Below are 13507 nucleotides of genomic sequence, written 5' to 3'. Positions count from 1 at the left end.
TGCTCTAACACCTCCTTGCACAAGATAATATCTCCTGTGACCCCAGCATGGATGTGAAGCAGTAAGTATTTAATACAATACAACAAATTAATTTAGCAAACATTCAACAGGCACATTACAGGAATTGTTGCAGGATGATAGGCAGCAGATGACAGCAAGCAGAGATATTTGTACCATTAAAGGGGAATGTTGCAGGATGATAGGCAACAGATGACAGCAAGCAGATATATAACTGCTATGGTGTTGTATGTGATGTCATGGTTACAGACTACAAACAAACACTCTGTAGTCTGATCCTGCAGTCGCACTTTCTTCCATCTATCGCCCTATTTCTGTCTAATCTACTTATTATAAATAAGCAAGTTAGGCTATAGATGGAAAATACTATGACAAGAAGATCAGATTGTTTGTAGTCTGTAACACTAGCAACACATACTGTAGCCCTGGGTATAAGCTTTAGACACAAAGCTTAATTTTTTAAAATAAAAACTTTGAGAAGATCCATATTTTTATCATGCACTGGAGCAATACATTTTTGGATTAAAAGGAGAACATGACCATTAAATGTCATAAAGTGATCTTGATGAGCTGAGATGTTGGAAAACAATAATGAAGATTAATAATGAAGATTAAACTGTAAAGCGCTGCGGAATATGTTGGCGCTATATAAATAAAGATTATTATTAGATTATTATTATTATTATTAGGTTTTACCAATTATAAGAAATTACAATTGTAGTCAAAACACATCCAAACACAAAACACACAGACAGCATTATTGGCCATCTTTAATTATTGGCAGAGCATCATGCTAAAACATTCTTGGCCATACACATTTATTGAATGTTGGCTGAAACTAATGATTTCTGCTGGATGGGCCAACCATCTTATGCATATGGGGTGTTCCAACTCTCCCATGACAGATACCATTGGATGGATCAAACATGGTTCATTTTAATATGCCCCATCTTTGGTTCTCAGCAGAGATAAGTTGCTTCCAGATGTGTAACAGAGGCACTGTTCGTGGTTACCTGGCAGCTCTAAATATGGCTACCACAAACAGACTTAGTCCTAGCTAATCCGTTTTCCAGATCCTAGGGGTCGCCATGGCCTTCACACTTTAATCCCTAATCATGGATCTAAACTTAACAGCGACCACAGAGTTAACTGAGGTTCGGTGGTGCAAGCTGGCAAGAAGAAAGGTCCGGTAGCTGGGTCAGTACCAGGAGGTCAGTGCAGGGGCAAGATCGTAAGGCAGTAGTCAAAAACGACCTAAGATCAAAATCAGGAATGTCTACTGGAAAGCAAAATAGGATATTAAGCTGTTCCTGGAGCTGGTTAAATTATAACCGCTGGCGGACAGCAGGCTGTTAGGAGCTTAAATAGCTTGCAGCCCTGCCCAGACCAGACAGGAGGAATCAAATACTGACAAATGTGAACTCTTGATCTCCCAGCATGGACAACAAATGGCAACAGAAGCAAAGACAGGTAGGGCAGGTTCCAATGTCACACAAGGTAGCTGGCCGTGGCAATCTTTCCATTTAGCACAAATGAATGGGCAGTTCTAAGGATGATGGCGTAAAGAGGAATCATTGTTTTCCAAACCATCAATCCGTTATCAATGGTTGTTGTTAAACTTGATATGGATCAAATTACTAGTACAAATATCTGTGTGAACCAATTTAGAACTATAGCTATTAATCATTTACGGTATGTATCGGCAACTTTGCAATGTGTATTATCATGAATTTCCACATGTACCTCAGTGTGTGACTGTCATCTCATTCAATTAGTTCATTATCAATGCATCTGCCAGATCACTTCCCCGGTGAATCATATTTGCGTCTCTCAAACATAAATAAAGTCATCTGAATTCATAATTTGTCACCTCCAGTGCAGTCACAGGGGCAGTAAAACCCATTTACAAGATTGGCACTGTTCTGTACTTCATCCCTTCAGACCTTGGCAAGCTTCATCGATACACAAAACAAAATGTTGACATTAGCAGAGTGGAAAAAGAAGTAGCAAGTCCCCAGTAATTATAGAGGCAGAATTTATTTCTATGTCAATCATTGAGATCCGGCTTCAGCCTTACTTTGCTTACCCCCTGCCTGCATCTTATATGCTCGGTGCGTTTTATTAGAGCTGAACTAAATCTTGTCTTCAGTCATAATTCATTTTCACTCCTTTCTAGCAGGTGTGGCTTAGATTGCGAACACAGCCACACAAAGACTCAGTCTTACCCTTTAGAAATCAACTTTCCAGACGTTCTTTGCACAATTCACTCACTTTTCGTGGTACAATCATGTACTGGAAGCTGCGTGCATCTTTTAGTATTTCCTTACAAAATTAATAGAACATTATTACTTCATAGGCAACATTGGGTTAGAAAACCAGACATTTAGAATTTATTCACATGCGCTAGACTTAATCTTTAGATTTTTCCAGCTTTCCAACAGTTTTATTCATTTGAATGGGGACTGCAAAAATCCATGTGCTTGCCACCAAAACAACTTCAATTAGGTGGAACTGATCATCAGCATCAAAAATTACTGCAACAAAGCTGCTGTTTGTGAAATGATTGGCATCCTGTGTCTTGTCCGTGTGTTGTTTCATTATACTTCCCAGACATACAGCTCTGGCAAAAATTAAGAGATCACTTCAAAATCTTCAGTTTGTCTGATTTTTCTCTTTATAGGTATATTTTTTAGTAAAAAGTAAATTGTTCTTTTAGTCTATAAACTTCTGACAACATGTCTCCGAATTTCAAAGCAATAAATTTTGTATTTTTTTTCTGGCAAAGAAAAATGGTCAAAATTAAAAAATACCCAAGTGCTTTCAGACCTCAAACAATGCCAAGAAAACAAGTTCATAATCATTTAGAAACAACAATACTAATGTTTTCACTCAGGAAGAGTCAGAAATAAATTTTTTGTGGAATAATCATGATTTTTAATCACAGCTTTCATGCGTCTTTGCATGCTTTCCACCAGTCTTTCACACTGCTTCTGGCACAAAAATGTAAGCAGTTCTTCTTTGATGATTTGTGACTATCCATCATCCTCTTGATTACATTCCAGATGTTTTCAATGGGGTTCAGGTCTGGAGATTGGGCTGGCAATGACAGGGTTTTGATGTGGTGGTCTCTTAATTTTTGCCAGAGCTGTATATAGTGACTTGAAAAATTATTGATACCCAGTGAACTTTTCCACATTTTTTCACATTACACCCACAAATTAAGAATAATTTTATTTGGATTTTATGTGATATATCACATATACACAAAGTAGCAAGTATTAGTAAAGTGTAAAGGAAATGACACATGGTTTTCAAATGGTTTTCTAAATATTTTAAAAATATAAATCTGAAAACTGTGACATGCATTTGTATTCAGCCCACCTTTTGCTGCAATTACTGCTGAAGATCTTTTGGGGTATGTCTCTACCAGCTTTGCACATCTAGAGGCTGAAATTTTAGCCCATTCTTTGCACACTAGCTGTAGCTCAGTGAGATGGATGGAGGCGTCTGTGAACAGCAATTTTCAAGTGTTACCACAGATTCTCAGTGGAGTTTAGGTCTGGACTGTGACTGTTCCATTCACACACATGAATATGCTTTGATCTAAACCATTCCATTGTAGCTCTGGCAGTATGTTTAGGGTCGTTTTCCTGCTGGAAGGTGGACTTACGTCCCAGTCTCAAGTCTTTTACAGCCTCTAACAGGTTTTCCTCCAGGATTTCCCAATATTTAGATCCATCCATCTTCCCATCATCTCTGACCAGCTTCCCTGTGCCTGCTGAAGAAAAGCCTCAGCACAGCATGATGCTGCTACCACCATGTATGATGATGGGGATGATGTTTTCAGAGTGATGTGCAGTGTAAGCTTTCTGCCACACATTTTGCATTTAGGCCAAAAAGTTCTACTTTGGTGTCATCTAACCACAGCACCTTCTTCCACATACTAGCTGTGTCCTGTACGTTTTTTTTTTTTTTTAAATAGAACTGCAAATGGAACTTCTGATGGCTTGCGTTCAAAAATGTCTTTGAAGTTGTGCCATACTTCTTCTACTTTTGGATAATGGGCTGAAAAGTATTCCGTGAGATTTTCAGATATTGGACTATTTTTTTTTTTTATCTAACACTGCTTTACTCTTCTCCACACCTTTATCCCTGACCAGTCTGGTGTGTTCCTTGGTTTTCATGATGCTGCTTGATCCCCAGTGTTCTCAGATAAATCTCTGTGGCCTCCACAGAACAGCTGTAGGTATACTGAGAATAAATTACACACAGGTGGACTCAATTTACTGATTATGTGCTTTCTGGAGGCAATTGGTTACTCAAGATTTTATTTAGGTTAGGAGTATAAAGACTACAGGGATCTGAATACACATGTGCATCACAATTATCAGATTTATATTTTTAAAATAATTAGAAAAACCATAAATCATTTGTTTCATAGTTCGCAAATACTTGCTACTTTGTGCTGGTATATCACATAAAATCCCAATAAAATACATTTAAGTTTGTGGGTGTAATGTGAAAAAATGTGGAAACGTTCACAGGGTATGAATACATTTTCAAGGTACTATGCAGTGCAACAGAGGTATAGTGTGCCTGGCTTCATTGATCTCCTTGCAGGGAGTACGGTATATCTCGCTGCACCGTGAATACCCAGGGAGTATACCTCCCCCCATAGGTCACCGATATTTTATTGGTGGGGGTCTGTCCCCCCTCCCATTCCCCCACGATCATCTGATCCATGGTACAGTGGCTGTGAATGGTACTGCAAGCGTTCTTCCTTTCACTTTTATGAACTGGATATAGTAAAAAACATGCTGAAAGGTTGATTGGCCTCCTTTGAAATTGGCTAAAGTATATTGGGGACAGAGATTGTTGTTAGGGCTGACAATCTTTGTACAACGCTGCAGAATATGGATAGATACATTAACATGAACCCACCACTTGCTGCAATGGCATGAAGAATGACTTAGTGTGGGGGGAAAGCTGAAATAGGGTTCAAGCTGTGATTAGAGGCAAATTCTCAGCTCGTCATGCCCGTCACATTCTTACCTTTTCAGGTATTTGCACATTTCAATCAAAGGTTTTACAGACCTGAATTTTTTTACAGCGTCATTGTCTTCAAGGCAGAGGCCAAGAATGAGGAGGGCAGTCATATAATGGAAGACGATAGTCTTCATTGCTGTCTGCAGCTGCGCAGATTTAACAAGCTGAGGCTATTTATGATCTGCAGAGTTTACTGCTCATCACATCCCATTAACAGAATGCTTTATCCATTTTATATAAGTGCAAGATGATTTTTATTTGTTTGTTTCATGTTGTAAAGATGCCCTTGTCCACACATCGTGTGCTAGAGAATGTGCGCGGTACAAGCTGTCACTGAAGGGTTAATGCAGCAGTTCGTATTTGTCACATCTGAGCAAAAATTAATCTAGAGAGTGCAATAAAAAAAATGCCAAACTGGCAATAAACGTCTGATTGCTGGCAGAGGAGGATACTTTCTGCTGCCAACGCCGGATATCACGAAAAGGCTTTTTCTGATAACGCAAACGCGTTTACTGTAAGCACAGCAAAGTCTATGATACTATATAAAGAGCAATCTTAGGGTGCAGCCGGACTGTGGGGTCTGAAAGCCAAGGTTCCGAATCTGATGTCAACTAGTGATGAGCGAATATACTCATTACTCGAGATTTCCTCAGCACGCTCGGGTGTCCTCCTAGTATTTTTTAGTGCTCGGAGTTTTAGTTTTTAGCGCCGCAGCTGAATTATTTACATCTGTTAGCCAGCATAAGTACATGTGGGGATTCCTAGCAACCAGGCAACCCCCACATGTACTTATGCTGGCTAACAGATGTAAATCATTCAGCTGCGGCGCTAAAAACTAAAACTCCGAGCACTAAAAAATACTCGGAGGACACCCGAGCGTGCTCGGGAAATCTCAAGGAACGAGTATATTCGCTCATCACTAATGTCAACTCTTCCATTTTTTCACAATCCGTGTCATGATTAAGGGAGCTTACTCTCCAGAAACGCGTTGAGATTATTACCCATATGGCTTGTGCTGAAGTCTGTATCCTCTATGCTTAAAAGTTTGTGAATAAAGAAAACTCTTTTTTACGGATTCGGTGAAGCTGGACATTCTTTTCTTTTTTGGACTCTATACGCCTGAACACAGCGGGTCCATGCTCCCGAGGATTGGTTTATGCATCACGGGTGAGCTGGTTTATATTCCTTCTTTCAGAATAAAATGTAAGCTGCTTTTTTCACTGTCCATTGTGGCGCTGTCCTTTTTGCTCTTTGGGTATGGACTTTATATCTGGGATGGACCCCCTGGTGTTGACGTGCGCCCTTTTGTCCACAGAGGCGTTGTGATTGCAGGGTGCGGTTTTACTGCTCTTTTTTTGACTTTTGTATGAAAATTGTACATTCACATTGAAGGCATCAAAACTATGGATTAACACATGTGGAATTATATACTTAGCAAAAAATTGTGAAACAACTGAAATTATGTCTTATATTCTAGGTTCTTCAAAGTAGCCACCTTTTGCTTTGATGACTGCTTTGCACACTCTTGGCATTCTCTTGATGAGCTTCAAGAGGTAGTCACCGGGAACGGTTTTCACTTCACAGGTGTGCCCTGTCAGGTTTAATAAGTGTGATTTCTTACCTTATAAATGGAGTTGGGACCATCAGTTGTGTTGTGCAGAAGTCTGGTGGATACACAGCTGATAGTCCTACTGAATAGACTTAGCGGCTTTTTTTCTTGCCATAATACAAATTCTAAGTCAGAAAAACGAGTGGCCATCATTACTTTAAGAAATGAAGTTCCTTCAGTCCGAAAAATTGGGCAAACTTTGAAAGTGTCCCCAAGTGCAATGGCAAAAACCATCAAGTGCTACAAAGAAACTGGCTCACATGAGGACCACCCCAGGAAAGGAAGACCAAGAGTCACCTCTGCTTCTGAGGATAAGTTTATCTAAGTCACCAGCCTCAGAAATCGCAGGTTAACAGTAGCTCAGATTAGAGACCAGGTCAATGCCACACAGAGTTCTAGCAGCAGACACATCTCTACAACAACTGTTAAGAGGAGACTTTGTGCAGCAGGCCTTCATGGTAAAATAGCTGCTAGGAAACCACTGCTAAGGACAGGCAACAAGCAGAAGAGACTTGTTTGGGCTAAAGAACACAAGGAATGGACATTAGACCAGTGGAAATCTGTGCTTTGGTCTGACGAGTCCATATTTGAGATTTTTGGTTCCAACCACCGTGTCTTTGTGCGACGCAGAAAAGGTGAACGGATGGACTCTATATGCCTGGTTCCCACCGTGAAGCATGGAGGAGGTGTGATGTTGTGGGGGTGCTTTGCTGGTGACACTGTTGGGGATTTATTCAAAATTGAAGGCATACTGAACCAGCATGGCTACCACAGCATCTTGAAGCGGCATGCTATTCCATCCGGTTTGCGTTTAGTTGGACCATCATTTATTTTTCAACAGGACAATGACCACAACCACACCTCCAGGCTGTGTAAGGGCTATTTGACCAAGAAGGAGAGTGATGGGGTGCTATGCCAGATGACCTGGCCTCCACAGTCACCAGATCTGAACCCAATCGAGATGGTTTGGGGTGAGCTGGACCGCAGAGTGAAGGCAAAAGGGCCAACAAGTGCTAAGCATCTCTGGGAACTCCTTCAAGATTGTTGGAAGACCATTCCCGGTGACTACCTCTTGAAGCTCATCAAGAGAATGCCAAGAGTGTGCAAAGCAGTCATCAAAGCAAAATGTGGCTACTTTGAAGAACCTAGAATATGACATATTTTCAGTTGTTTCACACTTTTTTGTTACGTATATAATTCAACATGTGTTAATTCACAGTTTTGATGCCTTCAGTGTGAATGTACAATTTTCATAGTCATGAAAATACAGAAAAATCTTTAAATGAGAAGGTGTGTCCAAACGTTTGGTCTGTACTGTATATAAATGCATTCTTCTACCTTTCCCTCAGATTCAGTCACAGTGTTTAAAGGAGTTTTCCACGACTTTTAAAGTTATTGTTAATAGACCGAGGGTGGCTTAATAAAAAAACGACACTTATCTCCTGCAGCTACTTTTCATTTTCTACTATGACCCCCGCCTGTTTCAGTGTATCATCAGCTGGGTGAGCGTGACATGGCCATTGCAGATAATAAGTGGATGCCTTCAGTTTTCATATGTCATCTGAGCCCATTGCTAATTGCCTACATTGGTGATGTGATGTCCCCTGTTGATGTTGATACCCCAAGACCATTGGAAGACATTGGTTATTTTACTCCTCAGTTGTCTTGAACTGTAGCTGAGTCAGAGTTTTCTCCAAAACCTAAAGATGGCCATACACATGATATAGCTAATTGACTAATGTTTGGTCAACCAACCGCTATCTCTCCTGACTACTCTATACACATGACCGTCCAACTATGCCATGAGCTTACGTGTTTCCAATAGGTAGAGAAGAGAAAGTCACTGCTAAAGAACTCTGGCAGCAGCTTATCGGATCAGATGTTGAAAATTCAAATTCTTTCTCTCCCTCTGCATCATCTGCAGGAAGACAGTGGGAGGCCCAAATGCTCATTAAATGGTCTGCCGGTCATTCCAAAATAGGTGTATTCATTGATTTTCATCTAATCTGTGTAGGGGCCTGCAACTTCAGGAAGTAGGTAAATTTGCATATCTTCTTCACAAGGAGCATAGCCTGTAGGTCCTCCTATGCCAGCTGGCTGTCTCCACAAAGACAAACAGAACCCCCTAGGTTATAGACATGTTAGAGATACTTGTCAGGACAATTTCCTGCCGTATGGCCTAAACATAATTTTGAAAAAATCCATATTGCATTTTAATTTAACATCTGTACTGTTTTCCCTCTCACCTACAGAATGTAAATGGTATTAAGTACCACGCCAAGAATGGACACCGAACGCAAATACGAGTCCGTAAACCTTTCAAATGCCGCTGTGGGAAGAGTTACAAGACAGCTCAGGGTCTCCGTCACCACACAATCAATTTCCATCCTCCTGTCTCCGCTGAGATTATCAGGAAAATGCAGCAATAAAAGCTGAAGACATCTGTGCCAAGAAACCCTCACCAGCAGATGCTAATTATGAGAATAGCCACATTCTGGTTTTGTTTTATTTTTATCCTTTATGTTGCATTTCAGGGGAAGCACTCAAAAGTCCAACAAAACCTACGTTTCAGTGCATGCTTTAATCAAAGAATTCCAGTTGTTTGGAATGATCGCTCTTTAAAGTGACCCTTTTTGTACTTTGCACATTCATTACCAGACCCATTTTCATTACTTTGATACGGTGCTACAATAATGACACAAGGTCAAAGCTTCTGCGGAGGAAACGAGTGTTTCTCTCTCCCATCCATAAAGACAGTCCAACCGGTTAGGACGCATGTTGGGTTGTATAGAAGTGTTAGGTTACGTGGATGGGAAAAGTCATCTCGGCACTGAGACCGTTCAAACTATTTTACTGCCAAGTGAGTCTGGAGACCACCTGTGACTGGTGGCAGGAGGAGAGGACAGAGCGTGTAGCTTCACCTATTTACCTTAGGCCTTGTATAGTGGTGTCGTTACTCCTTAGCCGCAGACTGGGAAACAGGTAGACTGGTGCTAAGGAGCATCTAAGAGGATTGAAAGTGGCATGCAGCGAATCTTTAGAGCGTGCACTTTAAGGAATATTGGTCAGGTTTTATCATGGGGCGGTAAGGTTCAGTGTTCTTTCATATGTGAAAAAATATATTCATACTCATGGCTGTATATCTGGTAATTAAAATATGGACGTAAACCAATATAACCGATAATCTCCAAAGCCAAACTGAGGCACTAAATGTCCCATGTGCACAGAGAAGCATTACTGGCCAATCAGGCGCTGGCTAGGAAAATGACGACTATAATCTGATTGGTTCATTTCAGCCCATATGTTTCTATAGTTGAAAAAAGACCATTAAGTTAACTGAAGGGATGGAAAGGATTAAAAGAAGGGGAGGTTTTGTCATCAGCTTCTATATATCACCGACATGAATTGATCTGCCCTGTGTACAGTAGTAAATCATGGACATATGGTCATAAGATCTTATGCATCTCACATGGGCTGTCATATGGTCTATGACATATGTCTATGGTTCCATCACCCCTCCTTTTATTGCTGCCCATTACTCCAGGACATTGCTGCATTGACATTATCAGCAGTGATACATTCGGGGATTACCATTGTTTTCTGTAGATGAAGCTGGTCGGATGCCGTTTGTTGCACGTGACTTTGGTTCCTATACAAAATCTTCAGAATATGATGGGTCCAAAGTTTTACAAGAATAAAACCAGACGTGGTCACGTGCTATCGTTTACATGTGACCATATAACAACGGGAATCTGTCACCATAAAAATTCTGTCTAATATTTTGGCGCTATATTATAGAGCAGAAAGATGGGAATAGGTTTATATTTACCTCTGTGGGTAAGAGTCAGTGGGCTATCAGTGACTGACAGCCTTCCCGGGGTCCGCTCACAGACATATGCACTGAGACCACCCCCGGGACCTCTGAGCCCAGAATGAATAAAATCTGAGTAATACTAAATCATTTCCCCAATAATAGATATCCAATTCTTCTGTTCTATAAGATGGTGGTAGATGACAGATACAACGTGTTGAGCGTGACCGGTTCCCTTTGTCCTTACCTCTTATGTGCAGACGCTCAACACCTGAATGAGACTGGATGGGAAAGCTCAACCCAACAGAGAGGCTATGTGCAAATTGAGGTTTTTAGGGAATTTTGGAATGTATCCATTAGAAAAAAAAACCACCATGAAAATTGCTCCAACAAATGCTTGAAATACTCTTCCTATCTATGCCGGTGTTAACTGTTTTTGATGAGTATTTTGATTCTTTCCACTTCATGTTTTGAAAAAAAGTGCATGTCACTTCTTTGAACAGCCCCTGATGGAATCCTCTCCAAACTAGACACTGTCCAATCAGTCAACTGCAAAAAACACAAGTGAGAGCAGCATGATGTAGGGACAGAGACCCTGATTTCAGCGATGTATCACTTACTGGTCTGTTTAATGTAGCTGTGATAAAATCAATTGTCTTATCTGCTGCAGATCCAGCAGTTCTCTAAATGCTGAGCTCTGTATCACTGATTCAGAGCTTTCTGCACACTGTGCATAGGCAGAAAGCTGACAATCAATGCTGTTACAAAGAGCTTATGAATATAGAGAACCACTTGGCTTCTGGTTTCCTAGTGATAATCTCCTTCTGATAAAACTGTAATGTTATTAAAACTACAGCAAGCAGCGCAGTAAGTGACATATCACTGGAATCAGGATCTCTTTTTCTGCATGATGCTGTTCTCAGATTATGTGTCAGAACCCTGGTGACATATTCCCTTTAGAATCACTTAAGGAGAAGAAAATCTCCAAAAATAGCATTTCCTGAACAGTTTCCATTTGAAAATCTTCACTTTTTTGAACTCCTCAAAAAAACCTCCTGAACATAGCCTAACAGGACTGAATATGTATGATTCGAAAACATCTCAGCAACCCTCCCGTAACAGCGCTAAGGCTGTAAGACTGGGCCACGGAAATGTGATATGGTGCAACCATAAAATCATTGGATGGTGAAGGATGTTTCTGGCTTTGGCCTTATTTAGCTCTTGGCCTCATTTTTATATACGTTTGGAAATATTTTTTTAATTGTAGAAAATGAGCGATTTTTTTTTACCCTCCATTCACCTAAAGAAAAAATGGACAAAGCGGGCTGATAAAGCCACGATATTCCTGAATCTTGGTGCAAGTAGAAATGTCTCCGCACGTAGTTATACATATACTCTCCGCACTTGTGAGAAACTGAGCTTAAAACGCTCTTGATAAACTTGAGTCATTTTGTTACAGATTTTTACTACCACGTTAATCCTCTCGTTGTTTTCTGATGACAGGCGCTTAACGTGCGCATAAAGCCAAATGACCGCCACGTTCAGACTCGCTAACCTGCCTTACTTGTTAATCTCGGTATATTTGGTATCAGTGGCGTGGGTAATGGAAGTATAAATAAGAATGTTTAACATATTATAAGAAAGATATTTTCATACGTAAATGACATACATATAAAGGTTGCGCTTCTATCATTTCCTATTATCTTGCTTATCCTATTTTTGTTACCATTTAAAGTGCTAAAATTCTTGTCAGCAACTAGCAAAAAAAAAAAAAGAAAAAAAATGAAAATGGATAAAAAATATATAAAAAAAGTTCAATGTTAAAGAAGTTGTGTGGTTTGCAGTCAGCACAGTATAGTAAGGATTTGACTTGGCGCCAACTTTCTGTTTTGGGCCAGGAAACCAGAAAATTCCCTCCTGCAGTGAAAGGCTGGGGCTTGGCATAACCACATGGGCACACATGGGCGAGAGTGTCCAGTAACTTAGTGGGTAATTCCATTTGGCCAGCAAGACAATGTTGATATTGAGGGAAGACTTATCGTGGTTTCTCTACCCACCGATGAAAACTTGTCCATGCCACCCTAGCCATATATAGGTTTCACATTTCAAGCAGCATTGCCGGTTTTAGCCACACAGGAATTAATAAAGGTAAAGCTAATGTGCTATAAAGAGTAACATGCCAGGTCTGGCACACCAGTGTGAGGAGACTTAAAAGCCTTGCATGCTCCTCTGGGAATATGCTAAATGTCTCTTCAGAGAGGAAGAGGACTTGAACTCTAGCGCCACCTGTTGGAAGTAGCAATCCTACAAGTCATAATCGACCCTCCAACGAGCCTCCTTATACTGGTGTGTCAGACCTGGCATGTCACTCTCCACAAGGAGAAACCTTACCCTAGATCCTAGTCTTAGCCTCCCACCCAGATCTCATACTTTGTACTAATGAGGGGCAACACCCTAAAACACCGTGTCTGCAAACTGAGATTCTGGTTTGGCTTTTATCCTAAGCCATATTTTAAGGCTCGTTAAAGGATGAATAGTGACTTGTAGGATCGCTGCTTCCTATAGAGTTCAAGTCCTCTTCCTCTCTGAAGAGACAACTTGCATAAAGAACAACATAACCCTCAAAAAAAAGAAGAAACTGTTAATTAATTCTTCCCCACATCATATTGCTGTGAATTAGGGCAGATACACGTTACTGGCCCAGTACATTTTTATTAAGCATCTTCTGTACCTATTTTTTTTTCCATTATAGATTCTTTGAGAATTGATTAACAAAATGTGTGGTCTTCTAGGGGAGAACATGGTGCCTCATGGAGGACCATACAACAGCAAACTGAGGACCTAGGGCTCCATAAGGATTTCTTGTGCCATTGTGATGTATGACGGGGTATGCCGTAGTGTAGACATTGCAAGAACTTTACAGGGATTCAATGGGTTTCACAGCAAATGATAAAGAGCCACTGGTTGTTGTGTAGAAACCCACTTAAAATGCAAAAAATATCCTTTCGTTTTTCTCTTTTTTT

At 40.4% G+C, this 13507-nt stretch overlaps 1 protein-coding gene across 2 annotated transcripts in view; it reads left to right on the top strand.

Annotated features, from left to right (window-relative positions):
* JAZF1 (JAZF zinc finger 1) overlaps positions 1 to 12527 on the top strand; it is a 283104-nt gene extending 270577 nt beyond the window's left edge. Inside the window, exons 5-6 of one of the 2 annotated variants that reach the window (XR_013216832.1) lie at positions 8926 to 10146; positions 10533 to 12527. Coding sequence is in view for 1 of the 2 variants with exons in the window: in XM_077268823.1 (XP_077124938.1) it covers positions 8926 to 9102 (177 nt within the window). In the remaining variant the exon portion in view is untranslated. Of the gene's footprint in view, positions 1 to 8925 lie in introns of both variants that reach the window. The other variant, XM_077268823.1, reaches the window with a different exon arrangement.
* Positions 12528 to 13507: the final 980 nt, after the last annotated feature.

The sequence above is a fragment of the Ranitomeya variabilis genome, chromosome 6, assembly GCF_051348905.1.
Source record: "Ranitomeya variabilis isolate aRanVar5 chromosome 6, aRanVar5.hap1, whole genome shotgun sequence".
Classification (NCBI taxonomy): Eukaryota; Metazoa; Chordata; class Amphibia; order Anura; family Dendrobatidae; genus Ranitomeya; species Ranitomeya variabilis.
Note: the sequence above shows the minus strand (reverse complement) of the source record. Positions and strands in the feature narration are given on the sequence as shown.